This window comes from Aquarana catesbeiana, linkage group LG05 (assembly GCF_042186555.1).
Source record: "Aquarana catesbeiana isolate 2022-GZ linkage group LG05, ASM4218655v1, whole genome shotgun sequence".
Lineage (NCBI taxonomy): Eukaryota > Metazoa > Chordata > Amphibia > Anura > Ranidae > Aquarana > Aquarana catesbeiana.
Genome location: NC_133328.1, coordinates 296,332,160 through 296,358,035, shown reverse-complemented (window position 1 = coordinate 296,358,035; position 25,876 = coordinate 296,332,160). Strand labels below are relative to the sequence as shown.

Genomic DNA, 25,876 nt, shown 5'->3' with positions numbered 1-25,876 from the left:
GATGCACTGGCAGGATGTTAAAAAAAAAGTCCTGCAAGCGGCATCTTTGGAGCGGTGTATACCGCTCCTCCACCACTCCTGCCCATTGAAATGAATGCGCACCGCTGCCGAAGCGCCTGCAAAGCGTTTCGGCAGCAGCGCTTCAGGGGCGCATTTAACCCCTTCTTCGGCCGCTAGCTGGGTTATAAGCTCCCCGCTAGCAGCCGAATAGCGCCGCTAAAATGACGGTAAAGCGCCGCTAAAACTAACAGCGTTTTACCGTCAACGCATGCCCGCTCCAGTGTGAAAGCAGCCTTAAGTAATAAGTGATACAGAAATTTTTTTATATTTAAACATTTATTAAACAAAACAAACCTCCAATCAGTTCACTTGTATGTATAATTTAGATAAAAAAAAAAAACTATCTTAAATATTAAATACACAAAAACAGGTAATCAAAACTTTTGGACGAAAAAAAATGGGCTAACTTTACTGCTTTTTTTTTTTTTTTATTTTTTTTTTTATTTCATTAGTGTATTTTTTCAAAAAAAAATTGCGTTTGAAAGACTGCTGCGCAAATACCGTGTGACATAAAATATTGCAACAACCGCTATTTTATTCCCTAGGGTCTCTGCTAGAAAAAATATATATAATGTGGGGGTTCTAAGTGATTTTCTAGCAGAAAATACAGGATTTTTACTTGTAAGCAACAAGTGTCAGAAAAGATTTAGTCTTTAAATGGTTAAACTGAGAACTTCTCTGGAGTTCAGTCTATTGATAAAAGAACCTGAAAGAGATACAATGTATCTTCTTATCAGACTTGGCAGGCTGCCCAGAGGAGGAGAGAAGAAAACTTCAGAAAACTTGCATTGACTTCTATTACAGAAGTCATTTGCAAGTCCCGCTGAAGGTATAATCGGCTTTTTTTATCAGCACAATCAGCCGATGCCCATTAAGTAAAAAAAGCCAAATATCGGCCGATATATCGGTCGACCTCTATTTCATATCAATGAGTACATTGTTCTGTCATCCTTGCGTTCTGCTCTTAGGCATGCAAAGGAATTCTCTCTGCATTGCTTGGATGTAATCGGAGCCATTAGAGTATACCTTTTTAAAGTTACTGCTTCCGTGAGACAAATGGATTCCCTCTTTGTTCTTCCCCTATGGCCACGGGACACCCTGCTTCAAAATCCACCATTGCATGGAGGATAAGGAACTTTATGCTCTTAAAACCTCCTCATGCACTGCTGCATGCCCTATCTAGACCTGTAGGCGGTTCCTTGGCGTTTTTGGCACCAAGAATCTGTAGCCCAACTGTACAGGCCACCGCCTGGTTTTCTGTTACTTTTGTCAAATTTTTACCAGGTGAACATCCAGTATTTTGCGGATGAACCTTTTGGCCACAAGGTTCTTGCAGAAACACTTGGTGCTTGGGGTTGTCTTTTTGGCCTGTTGACCTAGTTTCCTTTGCCTAGTTGTTCCCCACTCTCTTTGTTCTGTGCTCTATGATTAGGATAAAAGGCATTTTGCTATATCTGTAAAATCCATATCTTGGAGTACAGTACAGGACACCCGCCTTTTCTTTCCTTGGTTTACTCTGTATTGCTTTCTACAAAACTGAGGACTTGTGGCATGGGATAGGGTTATGGTCGGCGTGTCTTCAAACACTTGGCAGTGCTTAATCCCCCGAAAGTACATTCCTATAGCCCATGGTGTGTGAATATGTTGCCTGCATCCTGTACTGTACTTTAAGATATGGAATATACAGGCAATTTAAAATTCTTTTTTTGTGGGTTGCATGTAATGGGTAAATTTCATATTAACTTTGTTTTAAAATGTACTGTGCAATAAAGGGGGACCCAGTATTTAACAAAACATTGTTTAATAGGGAAAAAAATGAGCCTTCTTCAAATTATATTACTGTAGCCTAGGGTGGCTTCCCCCCGAAGCCTGGCTAGTAAACTTCTTTTGAGAGAGATCCACCTTGTCCTCTGCAGATCTAGGACATGAAAACAGTTGGGTGCTCTCCCTCTGACATACAACCACATGCGCTCTTCCTTCTGTATCATATTAGTCACCAAGATCAGTGGCTGCTGTGACGGTGCAGCAAGAGTGCACTGCACATGAATGGTTGTATGTCCTAAGGGAATTACTTGTTTCTTAGGTGCTGCTACCCTGCCCAGCAGTTCTCATGTCATAGATTCTTCACAGGATGCGACCGATCTCTCTCAGTAGATGTTTTCAGGGCAGAATTAGGGGAAGCCACCCCTACAGGAAAAGCTCACTTTTTCTCTAGCAATGTTTTGTAAAATCCCAAGGCCCTTCTATTGCATAGCAAATTTTAATACTAAGGCAAATTAATCCTTAAAAAAAAATACAATGAAGTAAGCTCTTCCAAGCAAGCAGACCTTCATTTCTTAAATCATTTTACATGCATGTTGACATACTTTTGTTTTCTTTTCTTTAAAGCATTGGCTGGACCATACGAAACCCATTAAGAAACAAATAAAAAGTATGTATTGCAATGTTTTGCTTTTTTTACTTTTGAATTGCATCTGTTTTACCTACTGCTTGAAAGGTTCTTCTAAACAAATAATAATATAAAAAGATGTTAAAATGATATACTGATAAAATGGGTAAGCTTTGGTTTTGATGCCTTAGATATATATATTTTTATATGCTAGATTAGAGCTGTATTTTATACTGTATGTTAGGAATAAAAAAAAGACCTATGTTATTTAAAATGTAAATATGCACTTAAATATTGTGCCTATTTCTCAAAATAATTTGCCCTGAAAGTTCATTGACACTTGATGCGCAGAGCATTTTGTATATTTTGCAAGAACTAGTAGTAGATATAAATTTGTTAAAATTTTCACTATAGAAGGGTATCCGCACAGCCAAATATCCAGTATACTGGGACTTTTAAGGATACCAAAACATGTCATAATAGTAAATCTGTTTTTTAAATATTCACTTTTGTTTAAATATTAACATCAAAAAGTAAATTGTATACCCAATAAAAACATCTAACAAATAATTGTTTTTTTATTATGCGTAAATTTTATCCTTTAATATCACAAATGACTATCAGTACCCAATGATCGAGCTAAAGTATGTATCACCATCATGTGTTTAAATCTACTTGTGACTCTGTCAAGATTGTCACAACCATATGCAGTATCTTCTTGTCTGGAAACTAATGCACAGTCTCTCAGTGCATTTCAGATTCCTCTGCTTTATTAGGACAGTCCTTGTTCTATTTCAATGACTAAAGTGCCCCTAAATCAACAGTAAAGTACTGTCCCCACCACCCTTGCACACTCAGCAGACTTCAGACTGACCTACTGTTGGCTAGGGGAATCTGTCCCTATGGCAGTGGAGAAACCTCCACAGGTGGTACAAGGTAGAAGCTAGGGCTTCTCTCTGTTAATTTGGCATACTTTTGTTTAAATATGTCAGTGACTGTTCTGTTGCAGTGTAGCAAGCTATGAAACACGTTGAGAAAAAATCAGTCCATGTATTTCCACCCAAATACAGGTTTGGGACAACCTTGATGCCCAAGAAGATTCAAACACCTGTGGTATTAAACACTAGAGACGGAGTGTTATTACAGATAGTTACTTGCAATATCAAGGCTAAACGTGACACATAATTAAAATACACCATCAATTTTTTGTTGTTAAATGTTTTTAATGGGCATATAATATACTTTTAATGATTGTATGAAATCAAAAATACTTTGAAACACATTTTTGTATTGTTATGGCTCCCTTAGTGTTAAATTTCTTGGTTTCTAAGTTCAATTTGTCACTGTACAAATTAGCCCTTCCCCCACAGTGACATCATATCTCCAGCACACAAACCAATCCCTCGATTGAGATCTGCTGTAATCCTCCTCCCTACACACACGAGTGGGATTTCCCCTGTGTCCCCCCTTCAGCATATATTCCTCAATCTTCAGTCATACACACTATCACAAATAGCATATTGAAATAAATAGGTGCTAATTGTATTATGGGGCACATTTCTCCATCCCCTTTTAGCATCAAACATTCAGCTTTTGGGATGAATCTGCGGGGCTGGTCAGTCCTGGACAAATAAGCAGTTGTTTAAAATCAAAAACACTTGTATATTTCCTCACAGTTAGATGACTGATTTATAATGTGATCTTTCTAAATCTCTTGCTAGACTCTAGGCATCCACTACCTTTTTTCTGATCACCTCAGAGCTTCTTTTATCGTGGCATGATGACACCACCCACATCAATAGTAAAGGGAACACTATACTCTAGATATCTAAGGTTTAAGTGACAGCCATGTTCCACCTACATTCTCCCTAAGGAGGGTCTAATCATTAACACCTCATCAAAATATCTGATTCTAATTTAATTGGTTTCAAGTGGTGGTAAATTTAGGGGTATTCTTACTTTGGGACAGTATATACAGGAAGGGAGTGGGGAGAGTATGGCCGAGAGAAGTATGTGCAGGAGAAGAGTGTTGTGAGGGCAGCTTGTGCATAAGAAGAGTGTGGCGGATATGACAGGTAAGTATGGACTGATGTGGATGAGTTCCCTACTTGCTCAGCTAGCCTTACTTTGCCTCAGGCTCCCCTCCTTGCTTGCATGCACAAGTCCCTTTTGCCTCTGTCTCTCCTCTCTACTTTGATGTTGGGCAACTTCATGCTGACCATTTGGGATGGCGGCATCTCCAGGCATGTAAGCAGGGTGTGTAGTGGGTTGTCTGTAGGAAGGGACAACTGCGATTGTAGTCATAGTTTCACTGAAGGCTGTTGCTCTGCTGGACCTGGATTGGATACTGTGACAGAATTTGTGTGCATGTTCAGTGGAGCCGGGAGCAGTACCAATCCACAGCTCCCTCCATTTTCAACTGCCATTATTTGGGGCCCCTTCCATGCCTGGCAGACATTGTCTTAGAAGTCCAACAACAAAATGCATTCTCTTTTTCATACGGGGCACATGATTTGTATTCCTAGACCAGGGGTTGTATGCAGGCAAACTTCAGGTGACTGCCAAAAAACTTGTGCCTCTTGTGCACACTCATATAACCCACCCACGCTGTAAGGCTCCAGTATGTTTGCAAGTGTCCTAGGTGATTGACCTGTTCTCCAGTGGAGAAGTATTTTTTTGTTTTAAAACCATTTAAAAGCATTCATGCTTGGAAAACCCAGGGCAATTTGTCAGTTTCTGGATAGGTAACCCTTGATGTGTACCCTTTTGGGGCCATACTTGGACCTCAGTGTGGGGCGACCTGTAATGTTTGCTTTGGGCACTGGATCCTGCATTTGGCGCACACCTTGGCATGAAGTGCAACATGTGTAATCAGACACAGGGTACTTTACAGGTCCAGGGATGTGGTCCATTTCTATGGTTCCCAGACCCTAAATACCACTTCAGAGGTATGCTCACTGTGACGGGCAACACCTAGACCTCTAGTAAGTCCAGCATAGCTCATAAGGGAAGGGAATTCTTTCATTATTTTAGCACTGGTACTTAGTTTTTAAAGCTGTTTTTAAAAGCTTTAGTTTATTAAAAAAAAAACAGGCTTATACGTTGGTATTGGTATAATGGTATTGTACAGAGCGGCCTTGCACCTCATTTTCTGAAGTCCCCCACTAGAACTCTTGTCTCCTCTTCTGCATATGTCACCATAGCAAGCCGCCTACTATGGCGACACATGTGCAGGCTTACTTCAGAGTCAGGCTGTATGAATCCATGGACGCACACAGCTTGGCTGGACTCCATACCCTGCACCCAACTCACAGGTTTTGATTGACAACAGCAGGAGCCAATAGCTCCCACTGCTGCTTCTTTGTTCATAGAGGAGAGAGAGAGATTAGTGCTGATGCAGTAAGTATTTGAGGGGGAGATACAAATACTGGAACTTTTTTTTTTTTTCCTTAATGAAGTGCATTAAGGTAAAAAATTTCATGCCTCTACAACCACTTTAATATCGCAATCTGCAGTCTGTAGCACACTATGCGGCTTTATAGACAGAGTATTTGGGGGTTATTCACTTTATTGCATAACAAAAGAGGTACACTAACCCTTTAAAAATCACTCTATCAGCATTAATAGTAAAAATTCCCACAAAAAACAGTGCAATCAGTCATAAAGCATATGTGCAATACGATTGTGTGAATGTAATGCTAATTAGGTTCAAATTAAACAGTTTGTTGATTTAATGGTTAACAAATACTAGATGCAGAATAAATGTTCATAAAAAGTGCTGTGCTTTAATAAATGTAATTAATGCAATTACAGTGTCAAAGTGCCAACTCCTTGCTTCCCACACTACCAGGTGCACATGCTCCTTACCAGAAGGATTGACCTCTAAGCAATAGGAGATCACGAATGCTTGTGTAATACAGGGTCCTAGCGACTACAGTGTGCAGCCAACGCAATCCAAATAGTAGTGTACCACCATAAACAAGGAAAGCATAAAAGAGCCCAAATAGTATAATACCATTAGAACTGATTACGTTTATTATATAGGGTACTCACAAAGAAAAAGCTAAGGTAACAGTCTGTAAGCACCATGCTCTTGGCCGGTGGGCATGATGATGTCCCAACCCAACACGTTTTGTCGTATTAGATGTCATGAGGGGACTAGAACTTTACAACAACGATTTGATTTTCAATCTGCACTGTATTCACACAAGGGTGGGTTTGATTTAAAGCAAGATAATTTAAAACATGATTTATATTGTGACTTCAATCACTAGTAAAAAGGCTTGATTTAAATCATAATTTTTAAAGAGCAACTGTCAACTCTGTCCCACAGCAGCCTCTCCTCTGACCCACTGTTGACTCAGACAGTCCCATTCGCTTTAATGGGACGGCTGGTGATGCGGCAGTGACGCAACAGAGTGAGGGACGTGGCGGCAGCAGGTGAGTGGATGCCCGCTAATACATGCTACCATGATTGATCTGAGTTGACAGGTGCTCTTTAAATGTAAGGACTTATTCTTTCCGGTAGTTAGAATCTTTAATATTTGCAAACAAAATGAAGGTTTATTATTTGGAATAATAAGCTGTCAGATTAGTAAAACAGCGATATCAAAACCGATTCAATCATACCGTGTGTAGTGTACATAGATTTGCATAACAATGGGATAAAAGAATATCCCTAAACTTTGTTTTGTCTCATGGTTACTGTGAAATTGTGTGACTGCATCAATGCACTGCGCATGTTATCAGCTTGCAGAGCTTGGATTCATTGAATGAGTTTACCAAAAATGTAAATATTGCAGAATATACAGCCTCATACTACATAACTAAGCTCCATTTCATGCCGAATAAACTAAATTATTAATGTATCTTTAGATAGATTTTTACTCCAAAAGCATTTTATTAAAATAAATTTAATAAAAAAAAAAAAAAATTTAATAGAAGAAAAAAAAATTTTTTTTTTAAATTATTTTTAAGAAAATCATTGATTTTTAACCACCCTGATTCACACTATGGTATTGCACATATGTTTTATGTAGATTACACTGATTTTTTTGTGGTGGTTCTTACTTAAATGTTGTTTTGTGTGATTTTTGTAATGGATACGTTCACCCTTTTAACTAAAAATAATAAATGCACATTTTTTTTTGCATGTAACATAACGTGCATTTACTATTTTTTGTTTTAGGAGCCTGGAAAGCATTGCACCATACATTGAGGTGCCGTGGTAGTTCATTGAGAATTACAAGCCGATAGCCGCAAAGGCTGTCTGTAGTTGTAGTCCATTCATTCACAGAACACTGCGAATGAATGACGCAGCACGGCCGCGTTTTCTTTAGATTGTGGCTGCAAGTGGAGGGGTGGGGGAGATCCCCCACTCGCTGCCAAAATGGGGGATTTGGAAAGTTGCTGTGGGCAATTATTACAATGAGTGCAATGTTTTTTCCCAAGCAATGTCCTGTTATGACACTGTGCCCCTCATCTGACTCTAGCTTCCTCTCAGACATACACCAGAGTTTCCTCTCAGTCATGCACTGTTGATGGGCATTTGAAACCCTCCTAAAGGCCTTATTTGCCCTGGCAGTTACAGCCCTGCAGGCTACAGTTGCTGGAATGCCTGTTTGCCAGACTTTCACTAACTGGATAAGACAAATGAACAGAGACCAGGAACCCGTCTCGATGATCCTGCTCTTAGAACAACTGCAGCTAAGGCCTTTTTCGTTTTGTATTGACATTTCAGAGAATGTAATTTACTAAGTCTCTAGAATGTCCCTATCTCACTTCATAGGTGCAGGATTTGGTTGCTAAAAACTTGGACTGCTGAACCAAATGCCGTGTACACACGGGAGGACTTTTCGACCGGACTGGTCCGACGGACCGAATGCGGCGGACAATCCGACCGTGTGTGGGCTCCATCGGACCTGCAGCTGACTTTTTCGGTCAAAAATCTGACGGACTTTAGATTTGAAACATGTTTCAAATCTTTCCGACGGACTCGAGTCCAGTCAAAAAATCCGCTCGTCTGTATGCTAGTCCGACAGATGAAAACCCACGCTAGGGCAGCTATTGGCTACCGGCTATTAACTTCCTAATTTTAGTCCGGTCGTATGTCATCACGTACAAATTTGTCGGACTTTGGTGTGACCGTGTGTAGGAAAGTCTGTTCGTTCAAAAGTCCGTCGGAAAGTCCGTCGGACCAGTCCAGTTGAAAAGTCCACCCATGTGTACGCGGCATGAGAGTCTTCTACGCATGCCTTTTGATATTGAAGGCCTATTTGGGGAATCCCTTGATAAATTCATCAAGGAAGTCACTGAGGGAAAGTAATAATTTTAAATATGATGCAAAATACTTGTAAAAGTTTACTTTAAATGTAATTGGAATCCCTTCTATTACCTCCAGTCTATCAGCCTCCACCTTCTCTGGGTTCAGATGCTGATCTTCCCTGAGTCTTTAAAGTCTTTGTTTTTAACAAAAAAAAAATGTTATACTTACCTGCTCTGTGTAATGGTTTTGCACAGAGCAGCCTGGATCCTCCTCTTCTAGGGTCCCCCACCGACACTTCTTGCTCCTCCTGCCTTCAGAGTGCCCCAACAACAAGCTGCAAAGTATAGTATAGAGTGCCCCTATAGCAAGGTAAAGAAAACTTCTGCCTTCAGAAACCTCACTTCCTGCCCAGGACTTCATGTGCCATGAGGTATTGCTCCTCACACATTCACAAGTTCTCAGGCACTTACTGACCTGTATGGACGGTGTGCTGCACTGTAATACCTGATATGTAAACAAATAATGCATTCTGTATGCAGGCCAACTAATCGGCTGGCTGATTAATCGATTATGAAAATGGTAATCGATTAGTTTCATAATTGATTAGTTGACGATTAATCGATTAGTTTTTTTCAGCCCTAGTTGTAAACCCTCAGAGCATTTTTCACTACCTGTAGTTACCGTGGATATCTCCTAAACCTGCATGGTTTGGGAGAACTCCCCTGTATCTGCATGTGCCAACGTCGTCGGCAAATGCACACTGAAGCAACGGCTCATTTGTGACGTTGCTTCAGCTGATGTGCCGTTATTTGCGGCTCCTGTGATGGGAGTGACATCATCGCTGGCTCCGGCCAATCATAGCGCCGGAGCCAGCGATACCCGGAAATAACTCCGGGAGACATGCCGCGGGGCAGAGCAGTGTGTGGGGGCTTCGATCTAAGGTGATTATTTCAAAATGTGCTAGTATACTAGCTCATTATGCCTTTTGTCTTGTAGGTTTTTTTTTCTTTTTCCTGGGTTTACAACTGCATTAATATCCATAAAAAAATAAGTCAGTGTTCCAGATTAAGTGCCGTTGATTAGGACCTCCTTAGAAGGTATGTAGGTGGAAACCATCTTTAAACTTCATCTATCTAGGGTCTAGTCTTCTCGTTGTTATTGATGTTTGTGTTGTCATCATGTCCAGATAAAGGGAGCTTTGGAGGCCCTCCTAAAAGAAGGTTATGGATACTTAGGAGTCTGGCACGGGATTTAAAAAGATCACATTATTAGAAATAATTCCATCTTAAGTAAAATTATATACATCTGACTTTGATTTCAGACAACTGCTAATATGTCCAGGACTGGCCAGCCCAGCAAGTTCATACCAAAAGCTGAATATTTGGTGGTATAAGAAGTTTCCAAGAACCCCAATATTTTACAGTTGTATTTGCAGCTAGCTCTTGCAACATTTTGTGTCCATAGTGCATGAATTTACAATCAGAAATTGCACTAGTTTACCCTGCATTAGAGGTGTGCCAGGAAAATGGCCTTAGCTGTCCCAAAAAAACAAGACTGTAGTTTGCCGTTAAAGACCAGTCCTTCTGGAACAGTGCACTGTATTAATGAAATCATTTGGTCACAGTAACAATAGACCTATTTCGCGCAAACTGAAGACCTCTCAAGAGAGAAAACTTATACCAACTGTAAAGCATGGTGGTGGAAATGTTATGGTTTGGGGTTGCTTTGATGCTTCAGGGCCTGGGCAGTTTACAGTCAACACATTAAAGTGACCAATAGCACACAGGTAAATTCAAGAAATGACTCCATTTATAAATAGTGGGTGATAAACTGATCTAGTCAAAGCCCTGATTTGCTTTATTTGAAATGTTATGGGGGATCAGAAATAAGCAGCTCATGCAAAGATACCCACGAACCTCTTGAAACTGAAATCATTTTGCATGGAGTGGTCAAAAATGTCTCTGTTAGAGTTTAACATGCAGTTACTATATGTAAAATGCCCGTGAGAAGTAACTTTTGCTAACCGGCAATACCAGCTTCTGAGGCCAGGGTTTTTTCCACAGTGCACCTTTTGCATCTATTTATAATTTTTGTTGAATAAATTATATTGAAAAGGCTATTTTCCTTGTGTTCTGTCTTCAGTATATTGCCTTCATGTGTAGGCACTGTTTGAATTAATAATATGTTGACAAAACCAATAATTTAGTTTGGGCTGAACTTAGTTTTTCCATCAAAAACCATGGGGTGAACTTTTTCCTATGTCTGTATATTCTAGGCAGCTCAAATGGAGCACGTGATTAAGAAAAAATTCAAATATTATCATCATTGAATATCTGGTACCAAAATGATCAGAATATTGAAGTTGTATGCAAATCTCTACTTTTCGTATACAAGTCAAACTTTTATCTGCTTCCTTTTGTCTCCGGAGGTCACCTATTGGTCACTGAGGTCACCCAGAGAAATTGGAAGACAGGATTAATTTTAAAATTTTTTACAGTAAAGGCTAAGCTTAATATATAATTTCAGCTACTTATATCTTTGTTAATTTTTCATGTCAGAACTTTACAATCACTTTTAGTAAAAATGGCATATCAAAATGTTTTGTAGATACAAACTATATCCTTCTATAGTGTGTACTTGCCTCAATCCCAAAGCACTGGATGTAATTTCTTCCTGCTGCTTACCTGCTCTATCTGCATGCGTCATTTCTGGCAGCTAATGCCAACTCCAAGGAATAGATGGGGACTAAAAGTTGAACTCCAGAATACACAGCTTGTGATTGACAACCTCAGCTGTGCACGTTTCCTATGCGTTTGTGAGTATGGGGTGTGTCCTTTCTCTCCACTCAGGGCTCAGGTTACAGTTAGCTCCCTGCTGTGTGACGTCGGATCCCCAACCTCTGCATGCTAGAGCTCAGCTCTTTGTAAAATGTGTGATATAGGAGTATGTAGCAGAGAGGACTGTAGACAGGTACAACTTTATGTAGGAGGATTTGTTTAATCTCTGTGTCCCACCTGAGGCTAGTCACTTCACTGGGTATATGTAAGGGTTTATTACCACTTTAACCAGTTCCAGTCCAGACCAATTCTGACACTTCTCCCCTTAAAAAACTAAAATAGTGTGGCTGCATAAGTGTGCATAGCTAGGGATGTAGCTGTGTTCAGAATTAAGTATTCATTTAAAACTCATGTTAAATAGGAGTCAGTACACACCTGCCATCATTCAAAGTGCCTCTGATCAACCCCAAATAAAGCTGTTCTAGTAGGCCTTTCCTGACATTTTTTTAGTCGCATCCTACAGCAAAAGCCATGATCTGCAGAGAGCTTCCAAAGCATCAGAGGAATCTCATTGTTAAAAGGTATCAGAAGAAGGGTAAAAAAAAATAATTCCAAGACAATAAATATACTATGGAACACAGCGAAGACAGTCATTTTTAAGTAGAGAAAATATGGCACAACGGTTACATTACGAAGACCCGGACGTCCCTCCTAAATTGGTGAAAAGATGAGAAGAAAACTGGTCAGGGAGGCTGCCAAGAGACCTACAGCAACATCAAGGGAGCTGCAGGAATATCTGGCAAGTACTGGCTGTGTGGTACATGTGACAACAATCTCCTGTATTCTTCATATGTCTGGGCTATGGGGTAAAGTGGGAAGACTGAAGCCTTTTCTTATGAAGAAAATCATCCAAGCCTGCAAAAACACATCTAAATTCTCCCAAAAGTATTTGGGAAAATCTGTTATAGTCTGATACCAAGGTTGAACTTTTTTTGGCCTTTTGTGCCAAAAGATGTGTTTGGCACAAAAACACTGCACATCACCAAAAGAACACCATACCCACTGTGAAGCATGGTGGTGGCAGCATCATGCTTTGGGGCTGCTTTTCTTCAGCACCTTGACTAACAGGGGCCTTAGTAAAGGTAGAGGGAATTATGAACGCTTCCAAATACCAGTCAATGTTGGCACAAAACCTTCAGGATTTTGCTAGAAAGCTGCACATGAAGAGGAACTATATCTTTCAGCATGACAGCAACCCAAAGCATACATTCAAATCAACAAAGGAATGGCTTCACCAGAAAAAGATTAAAGTTTTGGAATGGCCCAACCAGAGCCCAGACCTGAATCCAATGGAAAATCTGTGGGGTGATTCTGAAGAGGGCTGTGCACAGGAGATGCCCTCACAATCTGACAGATTTGAAGTGTGAGGGTCCCCCTAAACCCATACCAGGCCCTTTTAGATCTTGTATGGATTTTAAGGGGAACCCCCATGCCAAAATTGAAAAAAAATAGTGTGGGCCCCCCCCCCCCCAAAAAAAAAAATCCATACCAGACCCTTATTATGCATGTAATGTGAAGAGTGGGAGAAAAAAAATGTGCTTGTAAGAAAACACATTTCTATGACTTCTTTAATCATTTGGAATTAGATTACTATGCAGACACAAATCTGGTTCAAGGCCTAGATGTCTTCTGTCTCCATTTCTGGCACATTTGCTGTGAACTTGAGCACGTTATTGCCTTATGCCTTCTGGTGCCAGTTAACCTTTTTACCTGTTTCTCTATAGATATTGAGTAATCTGTAATTTTGTGATTGGAATAAAGGGCAGAATACCTCTTGTGTGGCTAGTTTAATGTAATGTTCATTGTATCATTTTGTAGTAACTGAGATTTTAAATATAGCACTTTTTGCCACTTTTTTTAATGATGCTTTGTGAGGGTTTATAAAAGAAATGCAATGAAAATCTATCTATCTATCTATCTATCTATCTATCTATCTATCTATCTATCTATCTATCTATCTATCTATCTATCTATCTATCTATCTATCTATCTATCTATCTATCTATCTATCTTTTTTTTTTGTGGCAAACTGGTAAATGTAGAAGATATAAAAAATGTACACAATTGAGTTAAGTTTTTTATTCTGTTTGATGATGGTGAACTCTTCTATTTTAAACAGTTGGCCCTCCATATACTTTGCACTTTCGAATTAAATATTACTCCTCAGAACCAAACAATCTTCATGAAGAGTTTACAAGGTATGTAAAATATACACAGATTTGTCAGCATATTTGTGACCATTAGTGTGTGTGTGTATGTATATATCTATAAATTAATTTAAAATCACCCCCCCCCCCCCCATGATTGCATTGATCATCAGAAATATACTCTTTCATGTCAGAGCAAAAGCAGGGATTTAAATGCAATTATACACATCAACTTTCCACATTTGCACACTGCTAGTTCCCCCCTTCAGTCCAGCTATAAATTGTGTATTAAATTGAATTCTGGACTTTGAACCAGCCATTCCAAAACCTTACCATTAAAGCAGTAATAAATCCAAAATGTAATATAATATAAATGTTATATATTGCAGCTTACTAATCCTTAAATTTGGTAGCAGCATTAGTTTTCTTCTTTTAGGTTTTTTGTTTTTCCTTTTATTTCAGCTGGTTATCCAACAAGTAACGCACTTCCTGTTCAAAGTTGGGTATGCTTTCAGTTTGTTTTTTTCACTCAACCAGCTGGTTGAATGGGGGAAAAAAACCTCAGATTCCCGCACCCACACAAGCAATGCCGATGCAGGGATCTCCCCAGCTGTGCTACACGTGGACCAACAATCAGCCAGTTGCTGCTAAACTGGCCAGATTTCGGTACATGTGTTCGTACGTGGCTTAGGTAGGCAGACCCTGCCAATTTCCTCATTGGAGCTCTGCAGGTGCAGCAAGCGATTTAATAAATATAAAACCACTCACATACAAATTCACTTTGCACAGGGACACAGACAAACAGCTATTTCTTCAGAGTAACAAAAGGTAGGAATCTGCAACAAAGTTTTTTTAAATCGGTAGTAAATCGCAAAAAAAATTTTCTCCCTGCAAATTAACCACTTAAATACCAGCTGCCGTAGGCGATATGCCGGAGCCGATGCGCGTGGCCAGCGACTGCAATGTCTGCGGGCCACCTGTGATCGCTCCTGAGAGAGACAGAGTGGGGATCTGTCAATGTAAACAGACAGATCCCCATTCTGTAAGGGGAGGATTGACAGATCGTCTGTTCCTAGTGATTAGGAACAGCGATCTGTCTCCTCCCCCAGTCACTACACTGCCCCTACAGTTGGAAACCCCTCCCTAGGGAACACTTAACCCCTTGATCGTCCCCCCTAATTTTAACTTCTTCCCCGCAAGTGACATTTATACAGTAGTCCGTGGCTATTTTTAGCTTTGATCGCTGTATAAATGTCAATGGTCCCAAAAAAGTGCAAAAAGTGTCCGATCTGTCTGCCGAAATGGCGCAGTCCCGCTAAACAATTGATCACTGCCATTACTAGTAAAAGAAAAAAAAAATAAAAATGCCACAAAGCTATCCCCTATTTTGTAGACGCTATAAGTATTGCACAAACCAATCAATATATGCTTATTGCATTTTTTTTTTTTTTTTTTTATTTATTTATTTTTTTTTCCAAAATTAACGTTTATTGTTGAAATACACGTTGAAAAGCACAATCAAACAAGAAGAAAGATGAGGGAGTGGATCAACATGTTAGTACAGAATATGAGGTACAGCTGTCAAGTATGATTGAGCAGTGTATATTTATATGAATCAAGTTTAAATAGGAAGAAATCATAAACATATAACCAATAACCATAACTCAACAGGGGCATTGAGCCCTTTATTTAACTAAGTGGATGAATTATCGCACAGATTCCTCATTTGGTATGTGTATTGTCAGTTTCGCAACACCTTGACATGTTCTAAGGAGTCTATTAGAATCTCTGTGTGACTCTAAAGCTGCAGGGCGGTTCCGCCTTATTTATGTATTTGGGGATCTTTGGCCAATAGAAAGTATTTTGGCGGTAGCTTGAGTGTGTGGACTAGAGATGTAGAGATGTATGATATTTATTTGGGCTATGGTGGGTTTGTATGAGGGTGGGAATGGTCGATTGCCTACATTTACTTGATGTCTCAAAAGCCGTCTGGTTTGCGGTTAACGGACCACTGGCAGACCATGAGAAGGGTTTATCGGACGGGCAGAAATTCTTAAGTAGGTGGAGACATGGAGATTGTGTTTTTGGGATTAAGAGGGGTTGGGAATAGGGTTTGGAGTGGGAGGAAGTATTGTGGTTTCTGGGGGTTCTATAACAACCCTCTCTGTTATAGGGTGATATTTAAGCCAGATGGTTGGGGGGTGGGAGAGTATAGAGTGGAAGTTGTGAAAGGTGGATTGTGTCTCCTTCTCCTTTTTATTGGCCTCTTGGGCCATAGTCTATCCTTGTGAGAGTAGATGTGCTTATTCGTCTGTTGTCTGAAAGTGTTGCCAACAAGACCATATTTTCCTGAAATTAGTGGGTGTGTCTTTGGATTGGTGTATTAATTCCTCCATTTCTGCTATTTTTGCTGTATGGTTGAGCCAAGCAGCGGTGGTAGGAGGCTTGGAGGATTTCCAGAGGGTTGGGATGCACATCTTTGCAGCGTTCAATAAATGTAGCGCAAGGGAGCGCTGATAGTGTCTTTTTGGGATAGAGGAGTGGTGTAAAAGCATTTGTGCTGGGGTAAATTCTATCTGGTAGGTGGTGATGTTGGTGGTGATGCGTTGGACTTCCTTCCAGAAAGGTTGGATAGATGGGCATGACCACCATGTATGTAATAGAGAACCTTCTCCATCAGAGCATCTCCAACAGTTAGAAGGTGTGGCGGGGGAAATTTTGTGTAGTCTTGCAGGAGTTTTGTACCACTTACAGAAGATTTTAAAGCCATTTTCTTGTGCTGACACGTTAATTGATCCGTTATGAATGTAGGTGTAGATATTTTCCCACTCTTCCTCAGATAGGTCAATCGACAATTCTCTTTCCCAATTGCGGGTTGCAATATTAGATTTAGGGTTGTGGTCAGAGAATAGGAGAGAGTATATTTCTGAGATCACGAGTCTTTGTGGTTCTGTTTTGGTACATAATTTTTCAAAAGGTGTGAGTTGTCTGGCGTAGACCAATGCCTCCTTTTAGTTTGGGTAGGGTCAATCGATTGAAGCTTGCCCCATAGGAAGTCGCTACAGGCTCTACGATACCAAGTATAAAGCGCTTGTGGTAATTTTATGGGGATTGTTTTTAAGATGTATAGTATTCTCGGGAGAATATTCATTTTAAGTATGGAAGCTCTACCAAACCAAGAAAAGATTCCCGTCGACCATGCCTTTAGGTCCTTCTGAATGTTTTGGAGGATAGGGAGATAGTTTTTAGAATATAGGTCGGAAAGATGGGATGGTAGATTGATCCCGAGATTAAGTAATGGCGTTCTGATTCCATCTGAATGGGAAGTTAGTTTGGCACATTGTAAGAGTCTCTTTACGTAGCGATATGTTTAGGGCTTCTGATTTTGTGAAATTGATTTGTAGGTTTGAAAGGGTGTTGAACGTGGCAAAGTCTTTAAGTAGGTTAGGTAGAGTGACGTGAAGATCTGTCAGGAATAAGAGTATGTCGTCTGCAAAGGCAGAGAGCTTGTATGTAGTATTTGAAATTGACACTCCTTTGATGTCCGGGTTGGACTTTAGGCGCTGGAGTAGTGGTTCTAGGGTAAGGACAAATATTAAAGGGGAAAGCGGGCAGCCCTGGCGGGTCCCATTGGATACCGAGGAAGTGTCCGACAGGTGACCATTGACCCGGACTCTCGCGGTCGGGGAGGTGTACAGGGCCATAATGAATTGAAGCATACGGTCTCGTATCCCCATCATTTTGAGCACTTCAGTCATGTAGTCCCAGGCCACTCTGTCGAACGCCTTCTCCACATCCAGGGATAGAAAGAACCCTTGTTGCTGGGAGGAGGCCAGCCATTTATGAATGTTAATGGCCTTGATTGTGTTGTCTCTTGCCTCTCTACCTGGTATAAAACCTACTTGATCTAATGAGATGAGATTGGGTAATAGAGGCAAGAGACGATTGGCCAGGACTTTGGCGTAAATTTTGAGGTTTACATTTTCTTAGGGATTACCGTGATGTGTGCTGTTAGTAGATCTCGCGGGGGGGGGGGGGGGGCTGGGTTTGTCGGAGGATAAGGAGTTAAATGCAGACAAGAAGCGTGGTTTAAGCGTGTTTATGAAAGTTTTGTAATAACCCGTCGTCAGCCCGTCTGGACCGGGGCTTTTACCGGGTTTCAGTTGTTTAAGTACTGTATCAATTTCTGTGGGTGAGATAGGTTGCTCTAGGTCATTGGCCGATTCATCTGTATTTACTGAGGAAGTCTCTAATTAATTGTAGTCTACGGGTATTGTCGGTCTGAGGGTCATCGGGGTGTAAATTGTACAGGTGGGTATAGTAGCGAACAAACTGGTCGGCTATTTGGTCGTTTGCTACTATTTTTTGTCCCTTAGTGCCAGTTAGTGAATGGATAGTCATGGAGGCCTTCTTTGCTCGAAGAGCTCTTGCCAAAAGTTTACCGGACTTGTTGCCGTATTCGTAGAAAGTTTTTTGGGAAAGTATATAGTTTCTTTTTATTTGTTTAGTGTCTCTAGTAATTCATTTCTAGCTTGGATCAGATCTGGAAGGGTCCCTACTGCTTGAGAGTTTTTATGAGTTCGTTCTAACTCTTGAATACGGGCTGTCAGTTTTGCAACATACGCATTTCTGTCTTTTCTGCGTTTGGCCGAAATTGCTATGAGTTCGCCACGTATGGTACTTTTGTGCGCCTCCCATCTCTGCATAGGTGATATGTCTGGGGAGTTGTTTTCTTGGAAGTATAGTTTGAGGAGTTTGTCTATGCTAGAAATAATGGAAGTGTCTGTGAGAAGAGAGGGATCTAGGCACCAGATTGGGGATCTGGGAGGGTTGTCTGTCAATTCTAAAGTCGTGGAAATGGGGTGGTGGTCCGAAAGATACATGGGATTAATAGAGGCCACGGTAAGAAATGGGAAATCTCTTCGTGAGAGGAAAAGATAATCCAATCTCGAGTGTCGGTTAAATCCTTCACGTCTGAGTTAAGCATGCGCCATGAATCGTGCAATGATAATTCCTGTATCTGTGTTTTAATTGCCCTTAGTGCCTTATACGGCATGGTAGAGGTACCCATTGATGTATCGCGTAAAGCAGGGATATGCAATTAGCGGACCTCCAGCTGTTACAAAACTACAAGTCCCATCATGCCTCTGCCTCCAGGTGTCATGCTTGTGGCTATCAGAGTCTTGCTATGCCTCATGGGACTTGTAGTTCTGCAACAGCTGGAGGTCTGCTAATTGCATATCCCTGGTGTAAAGGATTAAGGGGGACGTTGAAATCACCTCCGAGAACAAGAAGGCCTTCTTGGAACGTGGAGAGTTTTTGCAATGTGGATCTAAAGAATGAAACTTGGCCAGTATTGGGGGCATATATATATTGGCGAGGGTGACTCGCTTGCCAGATAAAATGCCTTTCACAAAGATGAACCGTGCTTCCTCATCGATGTAGGTATCATTAATTTGAAACTGCAATGTTTGGCAATGAGGATGGATACCCCTTTAGTTTTGTGGTGTGATTAGTTGCATGGAGAGCTGTTGGGAATCGCTGGTTTAAGAGTGGAGTTTGTTTTAAAGTGTGTCTCTTGAAGGAAGACTATGTCAGCTTCGTTTCTGTGTAGGGAGAGTAGAACTTGACAGCGTTTTTCTGGGAGATTAAGTCCATGTGCATTAAGGGAAACAATTTTAGTCTTAGATTTCTTTTGTTTGTTTGGTGGTTGTGGCATTTTATGGAGGCAGTTCTGATCTCGATTTATCGGGAAAAGAAAAAAAACAGGTATAGATACTTGTGGTTGAATAGAGGGACTGCGAAGGAAGAAGCTTAGGGTGAGTAGGTAGGAGAATGGTTAATGTTGTCGGGGGACATGTTAGTGACGGGAAGAGAAGGGATGAAAGGGAAAATGGTGGCGGAGAAGATCCTATAGGGGTTTCTCTTGGGGGGAATCCGTGAAAGTTGGAAGGGCTTTTGTCTATAGGTGGTCTTAATCGGAGACTAGCAAGAGCCTGCTCGCTAATCCAAGGATATTTAATTAATTTAAAAGCAGAACAGAAAATTTGGGACTTTAAATGAGGTTTGGTAGGGGGCGTTCAACTCCCCTCCTCCATCCCGGTTCAATATATATACCAAAGAAAAAGAGCAAAGGGCGGGACTTTAAATGAGGCACACGGGGGCAGATACAAAAAGTCAGATATAAAACAGGTTTTATTATATTCAAAATAGTCATATATTCACATGATTTTAAATGTACATAGCTACTATTCTTACTCTGTTTCATCAAAGTATACATTCCAACAAGGACTTATAATTGCATTGCATGAACAATTTGATAGCTAAAATCACGAGTAAAGGATTTATGACACATTAAAGTGTCAAATAGACAGGTTACAAAAAAGGAAGCAATGAGTGGAAATGGAACGTTCATACATAATTGTTGGTGAGGTACGCCTATAGGTAGATGTAAGCTCTACGCGTTTCGGGACTTAATCGCCACTCTTCAGGAGCAAAAACCAAGGGTAACCTAGGGATATGGAAAACAGTCGTATTTAAACTGAGAAAAATGCTTTGAGAGAAAATGGTGGATAAATGTGGAGTGTGTTCCCCACATAGTACATCTAACCCATCAAACTTACATACATATACTTGCGCACAGGTAATGGGGCCCCGCAGGTCAGGTCAGCCAATTATTTCACGCTCCGGAGCTGAGGGGGCCCCCTGGGGCGGCACACCACCAACCCAAGCGCCACCCCAGATGGGTCACAGAGGGAAAGCATGGTGATGATTGGTGAGATGAGGAAGAAATATATGAAATAGACGGGGCAGTGATCCCCAGAGAAATGGAGAGCCTGTGAAAGATAGGTGACATGTATATTAGACTGAAAGGCGACGTGTAAAATGAATGATAAGTGGGAATGGAGTGAAGGAAAGAAGAAAAGTGGAGACAAAGGAAAGTGAAAACAATTAGAGAAGGGAGAGGCTGAGGTGGAAAGTGAGGGAGGAAAGAAGTACTGGGGGTGGCAAAGAGGAACTTTACCTGCTGCAAGGTGAGTAGAGATGAATTGCCAAAGTGCATGAAAGTGCCAGGGAGGAGGTGACCAGGAGAAGGCCAGAGTGGGGGACCCGAATCCGGGGGAGGTCCAGGAGGGACGTGCCGCCACAAAGGGGCCCCCAACGTCATGCTCCAACGGGAGATGGGGGCGAGGAAGGCGCAATGGCGGAGATGGCCAGACACACCAAGCCACTCCGCCGACAGCGTCCCAACAAGCCCCTCCGACCGCTGGAGATGGAAAGCTCACCGGCCGGCTTTAAACACGCCACGAGGACGCCAAGCCGCCAGTACGAGCGGCATGACATCGACGCGCAGTGGGGGAAACCCCTCCCCCCGCGTCACATCGAGGGGCGGGGAAACCCCCAGTGCGCGTCGCAGCTCCGGAACGTGAAACAAGGCACAACCAAAACAGACGACGGCCCAACCAACCAGGCACAAATACAGCATGCATAGCTTGACCAAAGACAATGGGAAGATGCGGCATCGAATTATTAATGTGGGGGTGAATTTGCAAAGGATCAACTGGATAAATGGGGGGCTGAGGGGAAAAAACAAAATTGAAATAAAAATGAAAAATGAAAAATAAAATATAAAAAAACATGATGATTATTGTTAGTGCCTACCGTGTGCCTCCATCCCTAATTGATTATGAATTAATTTAAAGGCAGAACAGAAAATTTGGGACTTTAAATGAGGTTTGGTAGGGGGCGTTCAACTCCCCTCCTCCATCCCGGTTCAATATATATACCAAAGAAAAAGAGCAAAGGGCGGGACTTTAAATGAGGCACACGGGGGCAGATACAAAAAGTCAGATATAAAACAGGTTTTATTATATTCAAAATAGTCATATATTCACATGATTTTAAATGTACATGGCTACTATTCTTACTCTATGTTTCATCAAAGTATACATTCCAACAAGGACTTATAATTACATTGCATGAACAATTTGATAGCTAAAATCACGAGTAAAGGATTTATGACACATTATGTCATAAATAGGGAGAGTAGAACTTGACAGCGTTTTTCTGGGAGATTAAGTCCACGTGCATTAAGGGAAACAATTTTAGTCTTAGATTTCTTTTGTTTGTTTGGTGGTTGTGGCATTTTATGGAGGCGGTTCTGATCTCGATTTATCGGGAAAAGAAAAAAAACAGGTATAGATACTTGTGGTTGAATAGCGGGACTGCGAAGGAAGAAGCTTAGGGTGAGTAGGTAGGAGAATGGTTAATGTTGTCGGGGGACATGTTAGGGACGGGAAGAGAAGGGATGAAAGGGAAAATGGTGGTGGAGAAGATCCTATAGGGGTTTCTCCTGGGAGGAATCCGTGAAAGTTGGAAGGGCTTTTGTCTATAGGTGGTCTTAATCGGAGACTAGCAAGAGCCTGCTCGCTAATCCAAGGATACTGTGTATCTGTATCCAGGTATAACCGAAGTAGTTCAGTGGTGGCTGGTGAAGAAAGAGGTGTCGATCAGGAGTAGCAATGTATGTAGATAGCCACTGTGTGGGGCGGAACTAGAAACGGCGGAGAGTGGAGAGGTCTAAGGGATAATTACTACCCGCCGAACAGAGAGGAAGGTGAGGAAATGTGGGAAGAGGAGGTCAGAGTGATATACAGATTGCGTTATGAAGTATTATTAAGGCAAGTGAATGAATAGTCATGAGGTAAGGTATAGTAGTTTAAGAGAGTGTTTAAATGGAAAGGGATGGCGGTCCCCGTGAGGGATAGTATGTAGATAATGAAAATGGGGAGTAGTCCGTGTTCTCTTGTAGTGTGGGTTGGGGGTGCAAGGGTGGTGCTGGAGTCTTCCAGAGAGTATAAACTAGTAGAGCGAAATGTCGTTTTGAACGTATGACAATTAATAACAGAATGTAACTATAAGTGTTGAGGTACCAAGTAGGAAAAACTGCGGGAAATAAACAGTGCATAAACAGAGAGAACTTTATCCCCTAGGATTGATCTGAGATGTGCCTTCCTTGCCTGCTTTACTCGCTGCAATACGAACTCAATTTAAGGAGAGAGTGAGCCAGGATTTGTTGCATGGAGCCTTGTCGGAGTGTCTATGGATCGTGTATGATAATTAAGTCAGGGTATATCTAATGTTTACGCGAGCAGTGGGGGGGAATGATAAGTCATAAAACACCAGGTGACTATGACAAATGGTTGTTCGGACAAATATGCCGTGAAGACTGTAGTTTTTATAGTCTAAATACTCAATGCCTGTGTGAGGGCCACTGATCTATCTGTGTCAAAGAACACGAAAGGCTGTCTGAGTAGGAAACCACGTAAAACAAGTATGGGTGCGGGCGATCGTTCACTGTGTTCCCTGTTAATTGTGACTGCATCAGAATGTGGTGTGTCAACATAGTGTAGGCATATAGTTATGGAGATGTATTAGGTATGCCTCTCTTTTGAGGAAAGACACGGCAGAACTAGGACCTTTCAAATTGGAAAAATTCTGTGAGCCACAATGATCTTATGCCTTGCTTGTGCTACCTCCAGCTGCATGCGCTAATCACGCTTCATATAACGTGCATAGGATACATTTACAAGTTATGCGCTGCGCTTGGGTGACCCCAAAAACAAAATTAATAATAACCAACTCTGTGCTTACTAGTGCGATAATATTAAATGCAAATAATATGAATATTGAATAAATAAACAAGGTGTGACAAGTGTAACTAGTGCTTGTTACACCATAAATTAGTGCTTAATAGGGCTTGTTACACCATACATAGTGTCTTAATCAACATAAAAAGTGCTTAGTGCTCCATATAAAGTATCCTGCTTTTTTAAATGAAAAAATTAATAAATTAAAAAAAAAAAAAGAAAAAAAAGTTCTCTTTGGCACTCTAAATAGTGCGTGCAAATAATGTCCAGCAGTGATAATAAAACAATGCGTGCAGGTGGTGTTTAGCTGTGACAACAAGCACTGGTGCGTCAGTGCACCATACTATAACGACAGGGATATCCCCCTGATGATGACACGTGATCCCTGTGTCGAAGATGCGTAGGGGAGGGGCCAGGACGGAGAGACTGACACGGACTTTTTTTTCTTTTTTTTAATTGTTTATTTATAAGTAGAACCTGGTCCAAATGGACCCACAAGATACACGGAATCACATTTATAACATGTTAAGTACAGAGTGACATGAGAGGGTATACATTGTACATTGCGGTTACTTATTTCTAATAAAACCTTCTAACAATGGCAGAAATAACGTGGTGTGAACTAAAATTCTCAGGAGTGTACATTCTTATTTTAATCACTCAGTTGGTGAAATGGTGTATTAATGTCCATGGGCCTGGTCCCTTTTTTTTTTTTTTTTTTTTTTTTTTTTATTGTATAGAGAGAAAATTGGAAAAATGTGTAGAGAGAAGCAAGGTAGTAGCAAAGAGAAGAGAGAGGGGATAAATGGGTAGGGGAGGGAAGGGGATATGGAGCTTAAGGTTGGAGGGGGTTGGGAGGGTTTTGAGGCCCACAATCATGGGGCGATATGTGTTTTGAGTTTGTCAAGAGTTTGACCGCTCAGTCTGGATTATATTGGTGCTCTTAATGTTTGGCCCGCTGACGAGTATATGAACATAGTCCATAATTGCCAGGTCTTAGAAAATGTTTCCTCTCTGTGTTGTGTCGTCAGGATAAGGTCTTCCATTTTCCTTATTTCTTCCACTTTCTCCACCCACATACTTATGGTCGGAGGAAGTGGAGATCTCCAGCAGAGTGGAATACAAGCTTTAGCAGCATCCAATAGGTGGCGTATCACTGATTTCTTGTAAATTTTGTCAGGGGTATCTGTCGTGTGTAATAAAAAGAGTGCGGGGTCGTCGGTAAAGTTTTGTACTGTTTCTCTCACCACTTTCCAAAAGTGTGCCAACTTGGGGCAAGACCAGAATATATGCAAGAGGGTCCCTTTTTCCTTCTGACATCGCCAGCATGTATCCGGTATCACGGGGGAGAATTTGTGTAATAGTTCAGGGGTTCTATACCAGCGGGAGAGTATTTTGTAATTTGTTTCTTGGATCTTGGCACATATAGATGATTTGTGCGTGAATCCAAGAATGCGTTGTCTCTTTATATCGCTAAACCTACGATCCAATTCAATCTCCCATTTTAACAGCCCAGGTGGGACAAAGTCTGGAGGGGGGGTATTCATGAGACCGTAAGCCAGCGATAATGTGTGTGTTAAAGTACCTGTCTCTGTAAGGATTGTCTCTAGTGTCGTTAGTGTTCGACTATTTTCCGCGGATGGGGGTGGTATAGAATTGAGGAAGTGTCTCAACTGGAGTGTGCGCAGAAAGTCTAGTCTGAATAGGCCATTGGGGTCAGACAATTCTCTATATGTTTTCCAACGTCCCCCTTTGCTAAAGTGTGTTGCTAGATGTAGTCCCTCCTCTCCCAGTTTCCGGAGGGTTCCATCCTCTATTCCCGGTTTAAACAAAGGGTTGCCTATTATGGGATACAAAGGTGAATTTTTGGATATGAGTGTCGTCTGGGAGATAAGTTGTGCGCATATTCGTGCCGTGTTGCCTATCAGTGGATGGCGTCTGAGATCAGTAGGCATACCCTGATAACACCAGGGAGTGCCCTCTAAGGGAATATTGCTCTATAAGGGTCCACATTTTGGTCTCTTTATGGCGAGACCAATCTATGAGCCGTCCCAGATGTATCGCGTGATAGTATGCCCGGATGTTTGGTAGTGCGAGGCCTCCGTCTTTTTTGGGAAGTACTAGTAGTTTATTGGATAGTCTGGGTTTCCTTTTTGCCCAAACAAAGTCTGTAAAAGCTGATTGTACCCACTTAAAAAGATAGAAGGGATGTGTATGGGGATTGCTTGCAATAGATATAGAATTTTTGGCAAAATGAACATCTTTAAAATGTTGCATCGGCCTAGCCATGAATGTAGACCATTTTGCCAGTTGGTTAGGAGAATTTTAATTTTCTTTAGCAAGGGAGGAAAGTTGAGTTCATACAGCTGAGATAGTGATGGAGGGATAAGTGTACCCAAATATTTGAGGGCCCTGTTCGTCCACTTCAGCTTAAAGCTAGCTTGAAGATGTGTAAGTTGAGTAGATGGAATCCCCACCCCCATTGCCTCTGACTTTGCAAAATTAATTTTTAGGTGGGATAGTCTGCC

At 41.2% G+C, this 25,876-nt stretch overlaps 1 protein-coding gene across 3 annotated transcripts in view; it reads left to right on the top strand.

Moving 5' to 3' along the window:
* EPB41L4B (erythrocyte membrane protein band 4.1 like 4B) overlaps positions 1-25,876 on the top strand; it is a 910,607-nt gene that overhangs the window by 143,352 nt on the left and 741,379 nt on the right. For all 3 annotated transcript variants that reach the window (XM_073630789.1, XM_073630788.1, XM_073630790.1), the window contains exons 3-4: positions 2,449-2,491; positions 13,671-13,749. In XM_073630789.1, the coding sequence (XP_073486890.1) occupies positions 2,449-2,491; positions 13,671-13,749 (122 nt within the window). The remainder of the gene's footprint in view (positions 1-2,448; positions 2,492-13,670; positions 13,750-25,876) is intronic.